At 47.8% G+C, this 15,655-nt stretch overlaps 1 protein-coding gene and 1 long non-coding RNA gene across 2 annotated transcripts in view; both read left to right on the top strand.

Annotated features, from left to right (window-relative positions):
- Positions 1 to 15,655, top strand: part of LOC126948000 (uncharacterized) — a 148,625-nt gene that overhangs the window by 10,411 nt on the left and 122,559 nt on the right. The gene's annotated exons all lie outside the window — the stretch shown is intronic.
- FAM43A (family with sequence similarity 43 member A) lies at positions 3,733 to 6,046 on the top strand. The gene has a single exon (XM_050779187.1). It carries the CDS (start codon positions 3,846 to 3,848, stop codon positions 5,115 to 5,117), a length of 1,272 nt encoding a protein of 423 aa, XP_050635144.1. The 5' UTR covers positions 3,733 to 3,845; the 3' UTR covers positions 5,118 to 6,046.

Here is a 15,655-nt window from a genome sequence, read left to right as displayed (position 1 = left end):
CTTCTTCATATGGTGAGGCGGGCCCTAGAGGCTGGCACAGGTCCAGGCCACAAGGGGACAGCGGGTTCTCCTCCAGGGCATGACTCACACCGGGGTGTTCACATTGGCCTAGAACCTTTCTGTTCTCCCAAGGTTGAAAACAAGCTTATTAGGAAGGCGGTCAAGGCGTGACATAGCCTCGCCAACAGGAGCAGCTCTGTGGGCCTGGGCCGCTGGGACTGGCACTCTGGCTGCTGCTGAAGAGCCCGCCCACCAGTGGACTCCTTCTCCCTGCCTCTGTGGGCCACTGGTGTCCATGCCACTGCATGAAGTGCAAAGTAGTGCCTCTCGCTGAGTCTGAGACCAGCCTTAGCTCCTGCTACTGCTCCCTCTTCCTCTTCCCCAAACCCTCTTGAGCCTTGGAACTTTGAGCCATTTGGAAATGATCACTGCTTGAACGTGATGTCTGCTTTTGTGGATCAAGATTATGGACCAACTAAAGGTCACTTAACACAGCCTCATTTGTTATGTTTTTACCAGAATTTCTTGTTCTTTAGAGTGTGTACTATCTCCTTCATTGCCACTACAAGGCAGTCCAGAAATTTAAGGATTAATACTGGCTTAAATGGCTTATTATAGTACTAACTACCTCATTCCAACAGCGTGTCTGGTATCCCTCCATTAACCCATCAGTGCAGCTGAGGAGTAAGGCATTATAGCTCTGGTTGAAGGACCCTGTGGGGCCACTTAGCCATGAAGAGGCCATTCCTTCCCTTGGAGTCTAAGAGAGCCAAAAAACACAATCAGGAAGCTTTCTTCTTTCATTGTTACAAGCTCCATCCTAATTACTACATGTGTATGCTCCTTCTTTTCTTTTCCCTTCTCTTCTCTTTCTTTTCTTTTCTTTTCTTTTCTTTCTCACTCTGTCGTCCAGGCTGGAGTGCGGTGGCGCGATCTCAGCTTATTGCAACCTCCGCCTCCCAGGTTCAAGGGATACTCCTGCCTCAACCTCCCAAGTAGCTGGAATTACAGGCATGCACTAACATGCCCGGCTAATTTTTGTATTTTTAGTAGAGATAGCGTTTTGCCATGTTGGCCAGGCTGCTCTTGAACTCCTGACCTCAAGTGATCCACCCACCTCGGCCTCCCAAAATGCTGGGATTACAGGCATGAGCCACCGTGCCTGGCCTTATGCATGCATTTTCATGCTTCTGTAATTTTGCTGCCCTCTATACCCAGAAAGTCCTTCAGTCTTTTCCTGTTTGGATAAATTCTGTTCATCTTTCAAAGGTCACCACCTCCATGAAGCCTTTTCTGATCTTCCTAGTCACAATGAATGCTTTCTTCCTCCAGCTTCTCATAGTGCTTTGAGTCTTTCTCATAGCGTTCAGCCCACTCTGTCTTCTTGTCCACATGCATATCTTGCTCATTAATTCTAGTTATTGAGTGCCTATTTGTACCACACTGGGGATACAGGGTACTTGCAGAGAACCCAAAGTCCAGTGGAAGCCCAGAGTTGGGTAGAGTTTACAACCTTCATTGAACTAGGAGGCAGGAATCCCGTCTGCTCCTAGCTCAGGGCCTGGCACCAAAAGGTAGTCAGAAAAGTAACTTAAATGGAAACTCAGCACCAGTGACTCTTGAGAAAACTCAGAGTTGAAAGGAAGGTCAAAAGTTGGCAAAGGTAGAGGATGGGCAGGGATCAGTTTTATTTTGTTGGAATATCCCAAGGGAATTTCCAGGAGTAGTTGCAGTGACTCTGGCATGAAGACGTGGCGTGGAAGCCAGAGACCTCAAAGATCCCCGGTGGACTGGGATGGTGGGAAGGGATCGCTGTCCTCCTCCAGGACCGGGCTGGGAGTTTGATGCAGGATCATTCGGACATTTATCCCACTCCAGCTATAAGTCTTTTTGCTTTGACTGACCATACTATAGAGGCAAGCGGGCTGTTTCAAGGGCCCAGAAACGAGTTACTGGCTAAGGGTCAAGCCGGTCAGAGGACAACTACACTGTCCAGTTGGCACATGATAAAAGCAATACTGATGCAATTATCACTCCCATTGGAGGGTGGCCAAGCATTATTTGTCACTCAAATAAAAAATAGCATTTGAATTTTTACTAGGAATTCTCATCCAAAATATGTCCATGATATAATGACACCACACAACCGGCTTGCCAAAGTAAACTAAGTCCTAACTACACACGAGCATTACTTAGAAATTGTGTGTATCTCAGAAAATTGCTCTACCCTGAGGCCCGACAGCAGGAGCGGGTCTTGCTGGGGTTCGGATGGGGAAGCGCCTTATTCATTGATGATATTCTACAGTAGTCACCCCAGTCATGTTACCACTCACCTCACTTTACACTGTCTGCTGCTTACCTGTGAATACGAGCTCAAGATAGTGAGAGATGAGCCTTGTGTTTTCTGTGCACCTCTCTTTTCTTTAATGGAACACAATTCTGAAAATAATATTAAACAGCACCCAGTCATTCTCATAAAGCCGCCACACAAGGAAGAAACCACTATTTTCCCAAACTTTTTGCACAGGAAATTATAATCTGTAGTCTCATCTTCTGCCACCTCCCTCAGAAGTTTCGATCTAGACGTACATGTATTCAGCGAGTTGCAATTCAGCCTGGGGGTGGAGTGTCAGGATTCAAGTCTTTTTGCTGCGGGGTAACCCCAGGTCCCAGTGATTTCCGTAGACAAAAGAGGTGCTGGTAAATTTGGGATGTAATTGCCGGATTGGACCGGTCTCCCCGCTCCCTTGACCAATGGCTGTCACCCGGTCCCTTTAAGAGACCAGGAATCCGTCCGGCGTCTGAGCCCCAAACAGATCCTCTTCTCTGCTCCTCCCCTGTCCCCGCGCGGCGAATGGTTCGCGCCGGCCTATATTTACCCGAGATCTTCCTCCCGGACGGCAAGGATGTGAGGCAGGCGAGCCGGCCACCACCGCTCGCAGCACCGGAGAGGGCGCGCTGCAAAGGCGGGCAGCAGACCGTGGAGAGCCCAGGAGCGGAGCTGGACACCGCCTCGAGGGAAGAAATGAGGTAGCGGTGGTCCCCGGACCCGGCCATGCTCGCCCCCTGCCCTCGGAGCCCAGCGCTGTCTCGGCCAAACCAGCCCGGACAGTGAGCGGGCCGAGCGCGAGTCCCCGGCAGAGCGAAGATGCAGTGAGTCCCTGCGGGACTGCTGCGCGGGGCCAGCCGCGGCCAGCCGGACCCAGCATCCGACAGCACTTTGGGCGAGCTGCTGATTCTGAGACCAGCCCAGCGGAGGGGCTCTCCGTCTCCAGCACCCCTCGGAGGTGGGGAGCACCGGCCCCTGGGCACAGTCACTGTAGAGTTTCCGCGGGTTTTGGCCCCAGTCCTGGGGGTTGTGTGTGTTAGGGGATCCTCTTCACGTTCGCCGAGGAGTTCCCGCATTATTCTCGCACCATCCCGGGTGCTGTTTACGGGGCTCTCTTTATTTATTTGCACGCGCGCTTCTAGCTTTTTTCCTGACATTTTCCACTCCACGCTCGTTCTCTCTCCCTCGCATTTTGTTGCTTGCCTGAGACTCTTTGCCCTCGCCCTTGCCCAGGCTGGGGTAATTCTGTGTGCGCGTGTGTCCCTCCCCCCCTCAACCTTTTTTGCACACTCGAAGCTGAATATTTTCTTTTTTAGAAAATTTACCCCCACCCCCTGCGGGGTTCCTAAGCACTCTGTCTCCTCCCCTCCCCCCAACTCCCTACCACTGGGCCGCTCCCAGTAGTTTTATTCTTCGATCTTGCCCGGGCCGAGCCCGGCAGGGGCCGGTGGCTCAGCGGGCCTCGCACCCGGCGCTCCGCCGCCGCCGCCCAGCTGCGCCGGGGCGCCCTCCGGAGATGCTACCGTGGAAGAAGCACAAGTTCGAGCTGCTGGCCGAGGCGCCGCCGCGGCAGGCGTCCAAGCCCAAGGGCTACGCTGTGAGCCTGCACTACTCGGCGCTCAGCTCTTTGGCGCGGGCGTGCCCCGAAGGCGCGCTTAGCCGGGTGGGCAGCATGTTCCGCTCCAAGCGCAAGAAGCTGCACATCACCAGCGAGGACCCAACTTACACCGTGCTCTACCTGGGTAATGCCACAACCATCCAGGCGCGCGGCGACGGCTGCACCGACCTTGCTGTGGGCAAGATCTGGAGCAAGAGCGAGGCGGGCCGTCAGGGCACCAAGATGAAGCTGACAGTGAGTGCGCAGGGTATCCGCATGGTGCACGCCGAGGAGCGCGCGCTGCGCCGCCCGGGCCACCTCTACCTGCTACACCGCGTCACCTACTGCGTGGCGGACGCGCGGCTGCCCAAGGTCTTCGCCTGGGTGTACCGGCACGAGCTGAAGCACAAGGCCGTGATGCTGCGCTGCCACGCCGTGCTGGTGTCCAAGCCCGAAAAGGCGCAGGCTATGGCCCTGCTGCTCTACCAGACGTCGGCCAACGCGCTGGCGGAATTTAAACGCCTCAAGCGGCGGGACGACGCGCGTCACCAGCAGCAGGAGCTGGTGGGCGCACACACCATCCCGCTAGTACCGCTGCGCAAGCTGCTCCTGCACGGACCCTGCTGCTATAAACCGCCAGTGGAGCGCAGCCGCAGTGCGCCCAAGCTCGGCTCCATCACCGAGGACCTGCTTGGGGAACAACAGGAGCAGGAGCTGCAGGAGGAAGAAGAGGAAGAGGAGCACCCCGAGGGCTGCCCGGAGGAAGAGGAGAACCATGCGGCAGAGGGAGATCCAGCAGAGGAGGCCGAGGCGCAGCGGGCGCTGGTGGTCGCCATGCACTTTGAGTGCGGGGACTTGTTGGACACTCTGGAGAATGGCCGTGGGGAGGCGCTAGGGGGCGGCGGGGGCTCCCTGGGCCCCGGGGCCGGGCCGCCGCCTCTGCTGCTGGGCAGTGCCTCCGACATGAAGGCTGAGCTGTCGCAACTTATTAGCGACCTGGGCGAGCTCAGCTTCGGCAACGACGTGCGCACCCTGCAGGCCGACTTGCGGGTGACGCGCCTGCTGTCGGGCGACAGCACGGGCAGCGAGAGCTCCATCGAGGGCGGGGGCCCTGACGCCACCTCCGCCACCGCCGGGGACTCGTCCGGCCAGGCCGACGGCGCCAGTGCAGACGAGCCCCACTCGGGCTGAGCTCCGCGCGTCGCCGGCGCTCCAACGTGGCTACCCATCCGTGGTCCCGACAACCTCCCTGTCCCTTGCCCGCCCCAGGAAAGGGAAAATGGGGCATTTGGGGCCCATACCTACACTTGGAGCCCAGGCCCGGCGTTCTCCCTGACCGCTTCCCCCTACCTCCCCGCCCCCGCTCGCGCCCCAGCACTTCTGGCTCTATTGCGCGTGGGGATGCGGGGAGATGTGAGAGGGGAAAGCCCCGCTAGGAGGGAGAGAGAGGCAGCCCTCTGGGGTACGGGTGAGGGAAGGCTGGCTGAAGTTGCTGGTCTCAGGCCGTAGGTGCCTGGCCAGTTTCCTGTTTGTGGGGCACTGGGGCCTGAGGAGGAGGGGTTCACTTCCTCCTCCTACCCCCTGGGAGAGGCCCTGCGCTGTCACTGACATCTCATTTTAAAAAAACTGCTCTCAAGGTGTTTGAGGCTTTATGCAACCCTTTAGCCCTCGGTTCTTTTTGGTTTAAGAACTCCGGCTGTTTACCTCAGACTCAGACCCCTGAAATTTTGCCAAATTCCTCACATAACTGTTTGGGGGGTGGGGGGAGATGAAGGAGAATTGCATTTTGTTTACAGTTAAAGACATCTAATATCTTAAAAAGGAGTTTTCCTTTAGAAACACACACACGCCCTTCCTCTTGCTGAAACGATCTCACTCCATGATACTGTGTAAAATATTTTTGCACTGTTGTGAAGTATTTTTGACTTTTTTCTGTACATAACTGTGTTCTCAGAGCTGAATGTTTATATCTTTTGCTGTGCAAAAGAAACATGTAAAATGTTGTTCAGTTGTATATACAGAAATGTGTATAAAACATTTTGTTATTTTTTAAAAGTAGCACTGTTCTGGTTCTGTTTGCACGCCAGTGGGGAGAGAATAAAGAGGAAAATTTAACAGAACAGGTGAGCGTCTGGAACTGCTGCGTTGGGGTGGGAGACGCTGTGTCCTACCCTGGGATGGTGTCATAGGACAGTCTTTGGCCTTTCTTGTGCTTGGAGAGAATTAGGAAAGGAAGGTCCACTTTATGCGCCATCTGGGGCCTTCCTGGACCTCCACAACTCCGGGTGCTGGGTCTGGGACCAGCCTTTTCATGTATTATCCTGTATTTTTCACTAATTTAAGTTTTGGGAGTGTGGTCTTTTTCTGGTCTTTTGGAGAGGCCAGAGTGAGCTCCATATCACACTCTCAGACCTGTGAGATTATTTTTGGAGGAGTGACTTCCAGGTCTGCCGAGATTTTACCACCTCCTTCTGTGGGCCATGCTAGTAATCAAGCGTAAGGAGACTACCTTATCTTTTCCATTACAAACAGCTCAGGGAGCTTTAAAGATGAACTAGAAACCTAAAGAGGAGTTCTCTGAGGAGTGGGGCCATCTCTGTTTTTCCTGGGAGGAAAACCAAGTAGAGAGAAAAGTTGACAAGTTCCGATCCTGGTGTGAGTGAGTCATGGTGCAGGTGGGCGGGTGGCTGGGCAGGCTGCAGAGCCCATTTCCTTCCCTTCTACAACCCAGCGTGACCCAGTGGGGGGATAGCGCGAAGGTCGAGGTGGAGAGGAGCTGTTAGAGCGCGGTCTGGGTGTGCATGTTTCAGCGCTTTCATGCTTTCTGTGTGTTTGTTTCTGTTGTAAACTCCAAACAGATGTCTCTAGTTTGGCTACACCCGATCAGCTGGAAGTTGTAATAAGATGCTGCCAAAACTGTGCCTTCTGCAAATTATATTTTCCTTTTGCCCCTTCGGGCCTCTCTTCCTGTGTTGCAGAAATGGATCTCACTCCTGGCCTTCCCTGGTGTCCTGAGGCCACTTTGCTTTGTTTTCATCATAAATATGTTCCAAGCAGCTAGACCTAGAAATCCTAAGGAGTCTGGAATTCACTGAACCATAGAGGAAAGTGGGGTGAAAGATTTTTTTCCTAATTAACGGGAATGGTTCAGGCATAGAACTATCTTTAAGAAAGAAAAGCAAAGGGGGCGAGTGGAAAAAATATATATATATATATCTTTTTTTTTTCTTTTTGAGACAGAGTTTCGCTCTTGTCACCCAGGCTGGAGTTTGGTGGCGCGATCTCAGCTCACCGTAACCTCCACCTCCTGGGTTCAAGCAATTCTCCTGTAGCTGGGGTTACAGGCATGCGCCACCATGCCTGGCTAATCTTGTATTTTTAGTAGAGACTGGGTTTCTCCATGTTGGTCAGGCTGGTCTCGAACTCCCGACCTCAGATGATCTGCCCACCTCAGCCTCCCAAAGTGCTGGGATTACAGGCGTCAGCCACTGCACCCGGCTGAGTGGAAAACATTACAAACATTACAAAAAAAAAAAAATTCAGTCTCTTCTTAAGGGCATTAGACAAGGTCCAGGCCTTTGAATCTATTGTATTTTGGCTTGGTTGTGAGCCCCGATCCCTCTCCCTGATACCTCAGATACACATCATTGAATGACATTAAAAACCCCAGCTAGAGAGAGGCCAGGAAAGTCCAGTCTCAGCCCACCCACCCATCCCAGCCCTTCCACCCATCCCAGCCCTTCCACCCATCCCAGCCCTTCCACCCATCCCAGCCCTTCCACACCAGTGCGCTCACCTGATACGCAGAGGGCTGTGTGGGCCATCACTAGCCTGTGTGACTATATTTCACATTTGAAATTATTCCCATGCATAGCCAAGTTCCTCTGCTGTTTGAAACCAATGAAGAGGTGAGACAGAGTGAAGATAATATGGCTAATACTTGGGAGGCAGGCAGGGTCTGTGCATCTTCATTCTTATCTAGTGTCAGTGTCCTGTGAGAATACCAGTGTTGGCTTTCATCTGTGACTGATAGGCATGTGGTGATTGGTCCAAAAGTTCAGGCAAATGGCATTGAAACCAACACCATCAATAAATATAAAGCAGCCATCTCTTTAAAGTCTGACATTTCCTCTTACGTGATTTATAAATAGGAAGGGGGACTTGAAGGCTGAGGAGGAGGAAGAAGAAAATAAGCAGGCTGGAAAGAGCCAGCTCCCTTCCTCCTCCGTCTGTGCCCTCCCCATCTCTCCTTCCTCCCCTCTGCTTTTTGGCATCAATCCCCACTGCACCCCGGAGCTCTGACTGATGTAATTCTAGAAGAGATGCGAAGGTGACACGTGATTCACCTCTTGCTTCTCAGTCTTCCAGGGATGATATCACTAGAGTAAGAAGAGATGTTTTGAATGAAAATAAAAGAAAGACCCTAAAACTACTTTGCTCTTGGAGCTCAGAGGGAAAAGAACGGAGCAACAAAAGCAAAGCTAAGTCATTAGCTAAAATACACTTTCCAGAAAACACCTGAAGTCTGGTTTACTCATCAAATTTAGCTTTTCCTTCTTGCAAAGTGAGGCTCTTGTTTCTTCATGACTTAACCTGATGGTACTTTAAATGCAGTGAGACACTTTCCACATTCTTTCCCAGCCTAGGTCATGCTCCATGTTCAACAATGCAGTGTTGACTGCATGAGAAACAGAGTGGCTTCCGGCGGTGTGCAGTCGCCCAGGGGAGGCAGTGTGAGTCGGGGAGGAGGCATTCATCCACTTCTCACAGCACAAACATCCCAGGTTCACTTCTACCATTTGTTGCATATGTGAGCAGGAAGGTGGGAGGAATAAAATGGCATAAAATAAACAGTAGTGTTTCATACCCTCCCAACTATTACAGCTTCAGAGAACCCCCTCCACACACACGTGTGTGTGCACATACATGGTTTCCCTAAAGAAACACCTCTCGCTGCCCCACAGTCAGCAGAACAGATTTTAAACAAATTAAAAAGGCTCTGTTACACTAAGAAAGCACAATGCTTTCCCAGGGGACAGAACTGTTTTTGAGGGTTCTGCCTGTGAAGAGAGAGACCACTGGTTGGTAGAATCTACCCCTGGCACCAAATTGGAGATTTAAAAATCTCACTGGAGTTGCCAAGGATTATGAGAAACATGCAAATTCTATTAGGAGCAAGTTGCTGTCTTTTCTAACAGGATTTAGTAATTTAATAAGTAGAACTCTTTCCTCTGTGTGGTATGCATCAGTAGTCCAGCATCTGCTGGTGAGTGATGCATGACAGAGCTAGAAATGTGCAGGGACTGCTGGGGTAGGAGCCATGGCTGACACATGGGCAACTACTCAGGGCTCCAGGCAGCCAGGAGGGTGCTCGGCCCAGGGCGCTCTGCACTCTCTGCTCCAGGCTTGTTGCACATGGCCACTGTCTTAGTCCATTTAATATTGCTATAAAGGAATACCCGAGGCTGGGTTATTTATTTATTTATTTTTTATTATTTTTTTTAACCATTATTATCCAAACATTATTATTATTTTTATTATACTTTAAGTTCTAGGGTACATGTGCACAATGTGCAGGTTTGTTACATATGTATACATGTGCCATGTTGGTGTGCTGCACCCATTAACTCGTCATTTACATTAAGTATATTTCCTAATGCTATCCCTCCTCCTTCCCCCCTCCCCACAATAGGACCCGGTGTGTGATGTTCCCCTTCCTGTGTCCAAGTGATCTCATTGTTCAATTCCCACCTATGAGTGAGAACATGTGGTTTTTGGTTTTCTGTTCTTGCGATAGTTTGCTGAGAATGATGGTTTCCAGCTGCCTCCATATCCCTACAAAGGACATGAACTCATCCTTTTTTATGGCTGCATAGTATTCCATGGTGTATATGTGCCACATTTTCTTAATCCAGTCTGTCACTGATGGACATTTGGGTTGATTCCAAGTCTTTGCTATTGTGAATAGTGCCGCAATAAACATACGTGTGCATGTGTCTTCATAGCAGCATGATTTATAATCCTTTGGGTATATACCCAGTAATGGGATGGCTGGGTCAAATGGTATTTCAGTTTTAGATCCTTGAGGAATTGGCACACTGTTTTCCACAATGGTTGAACTAGTTTACAGTCCCACCAACAGTGTAAAAGTGTTCCTATTTCTCCACATCCTCTCCAGCACCTGTTGTTTCCTGACTTTTTAATGATTGCCATTCTAACTGGTGTGAGATGGTATCTCATTGTGGTTTTGATTTGCATTTCTCTGATGGTGAGTGATGATGAGCATTTTTTCATGTGTGTGTTGGCTGTATGAATGTCTTCTTTCGAGAAGTGTTTGTTCATATCCTTTGCTCACTTTTTGATGGGGTTGTTTGTTTTTTTCTTGTAAATTTGTTTGAGTTCTTTGTAGGTTCTGGATATTAGCCCTTTGTCAGATGAGTAGATTGCAAAAATTTTCTCCCATTCTGTAGGTTGCCTGTTCACTCTGATGGTAGTTTCTTCTGCTGTGCGGAAGCTCTTTAGTTTAATTAGGTCCCATTTGTCAATTTTGACTTTTGTTGCCGTTGCTTTTGGTGTTTTAGACATGAAGTCCTTGCCCATGCCTATGTCCTGAAGGGTATTGCCTAGGTTTTCTTCTAGGGTTTTTATAGTTTTAGTTCTAACATTTAAGTCTCTAATCCATCTTGAATTAATTTTCATATAAGGAGTAAGGAAAGGATCCAGTTTCAGCTTTCTACTTATGGCTACCCAATTTTCCCAGCACCATTTATTAAATAGGGAATCCTTTCCCCATTTCTTGTTTTTGTCAGGTTTGTCAAAGATCAGACGGCTGTAGATGTGTAGTATTATTTCTGAGGGCTCTGTTCTGTTCCATTGGTCTATATCTCTGTTTTGGTACCAGTACCATGCTGTTTTGGTTACTGTAGCCTTGTAGTATAGTTTGAAGTCAGGTAGCATGATGCCTCCAGCTTTGTTCTTTTTGCTTATGATTGTCTTGGCAATACAGGGTCTTTTTTGGTTCCATGTGAACTTTAGAGCAGTTTTTTTTCCAATTCTGTGAAGAAAGTCATTGGTAGCTTAATGGGGATGGCATTGAATCTATAAATTACCTTGGGCAATATGGCCATTTTCACGATATTGATTCTTCCTATCCATGAGCATGGTATGTCCTTCCATTTGTTTGTGTCCTCTTTTATTTCACTGAACAGTGGTTTGTAGTTCTCCTTGAAGAGGTCCTTTACATCCCTTGTAAGCTGGATTCCTAGGTATTTTATTCTCTTTGAAGCAATTGTGAATGGGAGTTCATTCATGATTTGGTTCTCTGTTTGTCTGTTACTGGTGTATAAGAATGCTTGTGATTTTTGCACATTGATTTTGTATCCTGAGAGTCTGCTGAAGTTGCTTATCAGCTGAAGGAGATTTTGGGCTGAGACGATGGGGTTTTCTAAATTTACAATCATGTCATCTGCAAACAGGGACAATTTGACTTCTTCTTTTCCTAACTGAATACCCTTGATTTCTTTCTCTTGCCTGATTGCCCTAGCCAGAACTTCCAACACTATGTTGAATAGGAGTGGTGAGAGAGGGCATCCCTGTCTCTTGTCAGTTTTCAAAGGGAATGCTTCTAGTTTTTGCCCATTCAGTATGATATTGGCTGTGGGTTTGTCATAAATAGGTCTTATTATTTTGAGATATGTTCCATCAATACCGAATCTATTGAGAGTTTTTAGCACGAAGGGCTGTTGAATTTTGTCAAAGCCCTTTTCTGCATCTATTGAGATAATCATGTGGTTTTTGTCTTTGGTTCTGTTTATATGCTGGATTACGTTTATTGATTCGCATATGTTGAACCAGCCTTGCATCCCAGGAATGAAGCCCACTTGATCATGGTGGATAAGCTTTTTGATGTGCTGCTGGATTCCGTTTGCCAGTATTTTATTGAGGATTTTTGCATTGATGTTCACCAGGCATATTAGTCTAAAATTCTCTTTTTTTGTTGTGTCTCTGCCAGGCTTTGGTATCAGGATGATGTTGGCCTCATAAAATGAGTTAGGGAGGATTCCCTCTTTTTCTGTTGATTGGAATAGTTTCAGAAGGAATGGTACCAGCTCCTCCTTGTACCTCTGGTAGAATTCGGCTGTGAATCTGTCTGGTCCTGGACTTTTTTTGATTGGTAGGCTATTGCCTCAATTTCAGAGCCTGCTGTTGGTCTATTCAGGGATTCAACTTCTTCCTGGTTTAGTCTTGGGAGAGTGTAAGTATCCAGGAAATTATCCATTTCTTCTAGGTTTTCTAGTTTATTTGCGTAGAGGTGTTTATAGTATTCTCTGATGGTAGTTTGTATTTCTGTGGGGTCGGTGGTGATATCCCCTTTATCATTTTTTATTGCATCTATTTGATTCTTCTCTCTTTTCTTCTTTATTAGTCTTGCTAGCGGTCTATCAATTTTGTTGATCTTTTCAAAAAACCAACTCCTGGATTCATTGATTTTTTGGAGGGTTTTTTGTGTCTCTCTATCTCCTTCAGTTCTGCTCTGATCTTAGTGATTTCTTGCCTTCTGCTAGCTTTTGAATGTGTGTGCTCTTGCTTCTCTAGTTCTTTTAATTGTGATGTTAGGGTGTCAATTTTAGATCTTTCCTGCTTTCTCTTGTGGGCATTCAGTGCTATAAATTTCCCTCTACACACTGCTTTAAATGTGTCCCAGAGATTCTGGTATGTTGTATCTTGGTTCTCATTGGTTTCAAAGAACATCTTTATTTCTGCCTTCATTTCGTTATGTACCCAGTAGTCATTCAGGAGCAGGTTGTTCAGTTTCCATGTAGTTGAGTGGTTTTGATTGAGTTTCTTAGTCCTGAGTTGTAGTTTAATTGCATTGCGGGCTGAGAGACAGTTTGTTATAACTTCTGTTCTTTTACATTTGCTGAGGAGTGCTTTACTTCCAACTATGTGGTCAATTTTGGAATAAGTGCAATGTGGTGCTGAGAAAAATGTATATTCTGTTGATTTGGGGTGGAGAGTTCTGTAGATGTCTATTAGGTCCGCTTGGTGCAGAATTGAGTTCAATTCCTGGATATCCTTGTTAACTTTCTGTCTCGTTGATCTAATGTTGACAGTGGGGTGTTAAAGTCTCCCATTATTATTGTATGGGAGTCTAAGTCTCTTTGTAAGTCTCTAAGGATGTGCTTTATGAATCTGGGTGCTCCTGTATTGGGTGCATATATATTTAGGATAGTTAGCTCTTCCTGATGAATTGATCCCTTTACCATTATGTAATGGCCTTCTTTGTCTCTTTTGATCTTTGATGGTTTAAAGTCTGTTTTATCAGAGACTAGGATTGCAACCCTTGCTTTTTTTTGTTTTCCATTTGCTTGGTAGATCTTCCTCCATCCCTTTATTTTGAGCCTATGTGTGTCTCTGCATATGAGATGGGTCTCCTGAATATAGCAAACTGATGGGTCTGACTCTTTATCCAATTTGCGAGTCTGTGTCTTTTAATTGGACCATTTAGTCTATTTACATTTAAGGTTAATATTGTTATATGTGAACTCGATCCTGTCATTATGATATTAGCTGGTTATTTTGCTCGTTAGTTGATGCCGTTTCTTCCTAGCATTGATGGTCTTTACATTTTGGCATGTTTTTGCAATGGCTGGTACCAGTTTTCCTTTCCATGTTTAGTACTTCCTTCAGGATCTCTTGTAGGGCAGGCCTGGTGGTGACAAAATCTCTAAGCATTTGCTTGTCTGTAAAGAATTTTATTTCTCCTTCACTTATGAAACTTAATTTGCCTGGATATGAAATTCTGGGTTGAAAATTCTTTTCTTTAAGAATGTTAAATATTGGCCCCCACTCTCTTCTGGCTTGTAGAGTTTCTGCTGAGAGATCCGCTGTTAGTCTGATGGGCTTCCCTTTGTGGGTAACCCGACCTTTCTCTCTGGCTGCCCTTAACATTTTTTCCTTCATTTCAACTTTGGTGAATCTGACAATTATGTGTCTTGGAGTTGCTCTTCTCAAGGAGTATCTTTGTGGCATTCTCTGTGTTTCTTGAATTTGAATGTTGGCCTGCCTTACTAGATTAGGGAAGTTCTCCTGGATGATATCCTGCAGAGTGTTTTCCAACTTGGTTCCATTTTCCCCGTCACTTTCAGGCACACCAATCAGACGTAGATTTGGTCTTTTCACATAATCCCATATTTCTTAGAGGCTTTGTTCATTTCTTTTTACTCTTTTTTCTCTACATTTCTATTCTTGCTTCATTTCACTCATTTGATCTTCAATCACTGATACTCTTTCTTCCACTTGATCGAGTCGGTTACTGAAGCTTGTACATTTGTCACGTGGTTCTCATGTCATGGTTTTCATCTCTATCAGTTCGTTTATGGTCTTCTCTGCATTGATTATTGTAGTTATCCATTCTTCCATTCTTTTTTCAAGATTTTTAGTTTCTTTGCGCTGGGTACGTAGTTCCTCCTTTAGCTCTGAGAAGTTTGATCGACTGAAGCCTTCTTCTCTCAACTCATCAAAGTCATTCTCCGTCCAGCTTTGTTCCGTTGCTGGCGATGAGCTGTGTTCCTTTGGAGGGTGAGATGCGCTCTGATTTTTTGAATTTCCAGCTTTTCTGCACTGCTTTTTCCCCATCTTTGTGGTTTTATCTGCCTTTGGTCTTTGATGATGGTGACATACTGATGGGGTTTTGGTGTGGGTGTCCTTTCTGTTTGTTAGTTTTCCTTCTAACAGACAGGACCCTCAGCTGCAGGTCTGTTGGAGTTTGCTTGAGGTCCACTCCAGACCCTGTTTGCCTGGGTATCAGCAGTGGAGGCTGCAGAAGATAGAATATTGCTGAACAGTGAGTGTTGCTGTCTGATTCTTGCTCTGGAAGCTTCGTCTCAGAGGTGTACCCAGCCGTGTGAGGTGTGAGGTGTGAGGTGTGAGGTGTTGGTCTGCACCTAGTGGGGGATGTCTCCCAGTTAGGCTACTCAGGGGTCAAGGACCCACTTGAGCAGGCAGTCTGTCCATTCTCAGATCTCAGCCTCCGTGCTGGGAGAACCACTGCTGTCTTCAAAGCTGTCAGACAGGGACATTTGCATCTGCAGAGGTTTCTGCTGCTTTTCGTTTAGCTATGCCCTGTCCCCAGAGGTGGAGTCTACAGAGGCAGGCAGGCCTCCTTGAGCTGCAGTGGGCTCCACCCAATTTGAGCTTCCTGGTGGCTTTGTTTATCTACTTAAGCCTCAGCAATGGCGGGTGCCCCTCCCCGAGCCTGGCTGCCACCTTGCAGTTAGATCTCAGACTGCTGTGCTGGCAATGAGGGAGGCTCTGTGGGCGTGGGACCCTCCTGGCCAGGTGTGGGATATAATCTCCTGGTGTGCCATTTGCTAAGACCCTTGGTAAAGCACAGTATTAGGGTGGGAGTTACACGATTTTCCAGGTGTTGCGTGTCTCAGTTTCTCTTGGCTAGGAAAAGGAATTCCCTTCCCCCTTGTGCTTCCCAGGTGAGGCGATGCCTCGCCCTGCTTCAGCTCTCGCTGGTTGGGCTGCACCCGCTGACAAGCACCGACTGTCAGACACACCCCAGTGAGATGAACCTGGTACCTTGAAAATGCAGAAATCACCCATCTTCTGTGTCACTCAGGCTGGGAGCTGGAGGCTGGAGCTGTTCCTATTTGGCCATCTTGGGTGCCCCCGATTTATTTATATTTATTTATTTATTTATTTATTCAGAGACAAAGTTT

The sequence above is a fragment of the Macaca thibetana genome, chromosome 2 (genome assembly GCF_024542745.1).
Source record: "Macaca thibetana thibetana isolate TM-01 chromosome 2, ASM2454274v1, whole genome shotgun sequence".
In the NCBI taxonomy this organism is placed as follows: Eukaryota; Metazoa; Chordata; class Mammalia; order Primates; family Cercopithecidae; genus Macaca; species Macaca thibetana.
Note: the sequence above shows the minus strand (reverse complement) of the source record. Positions and strands in the feature narration are given on the sequence as shown.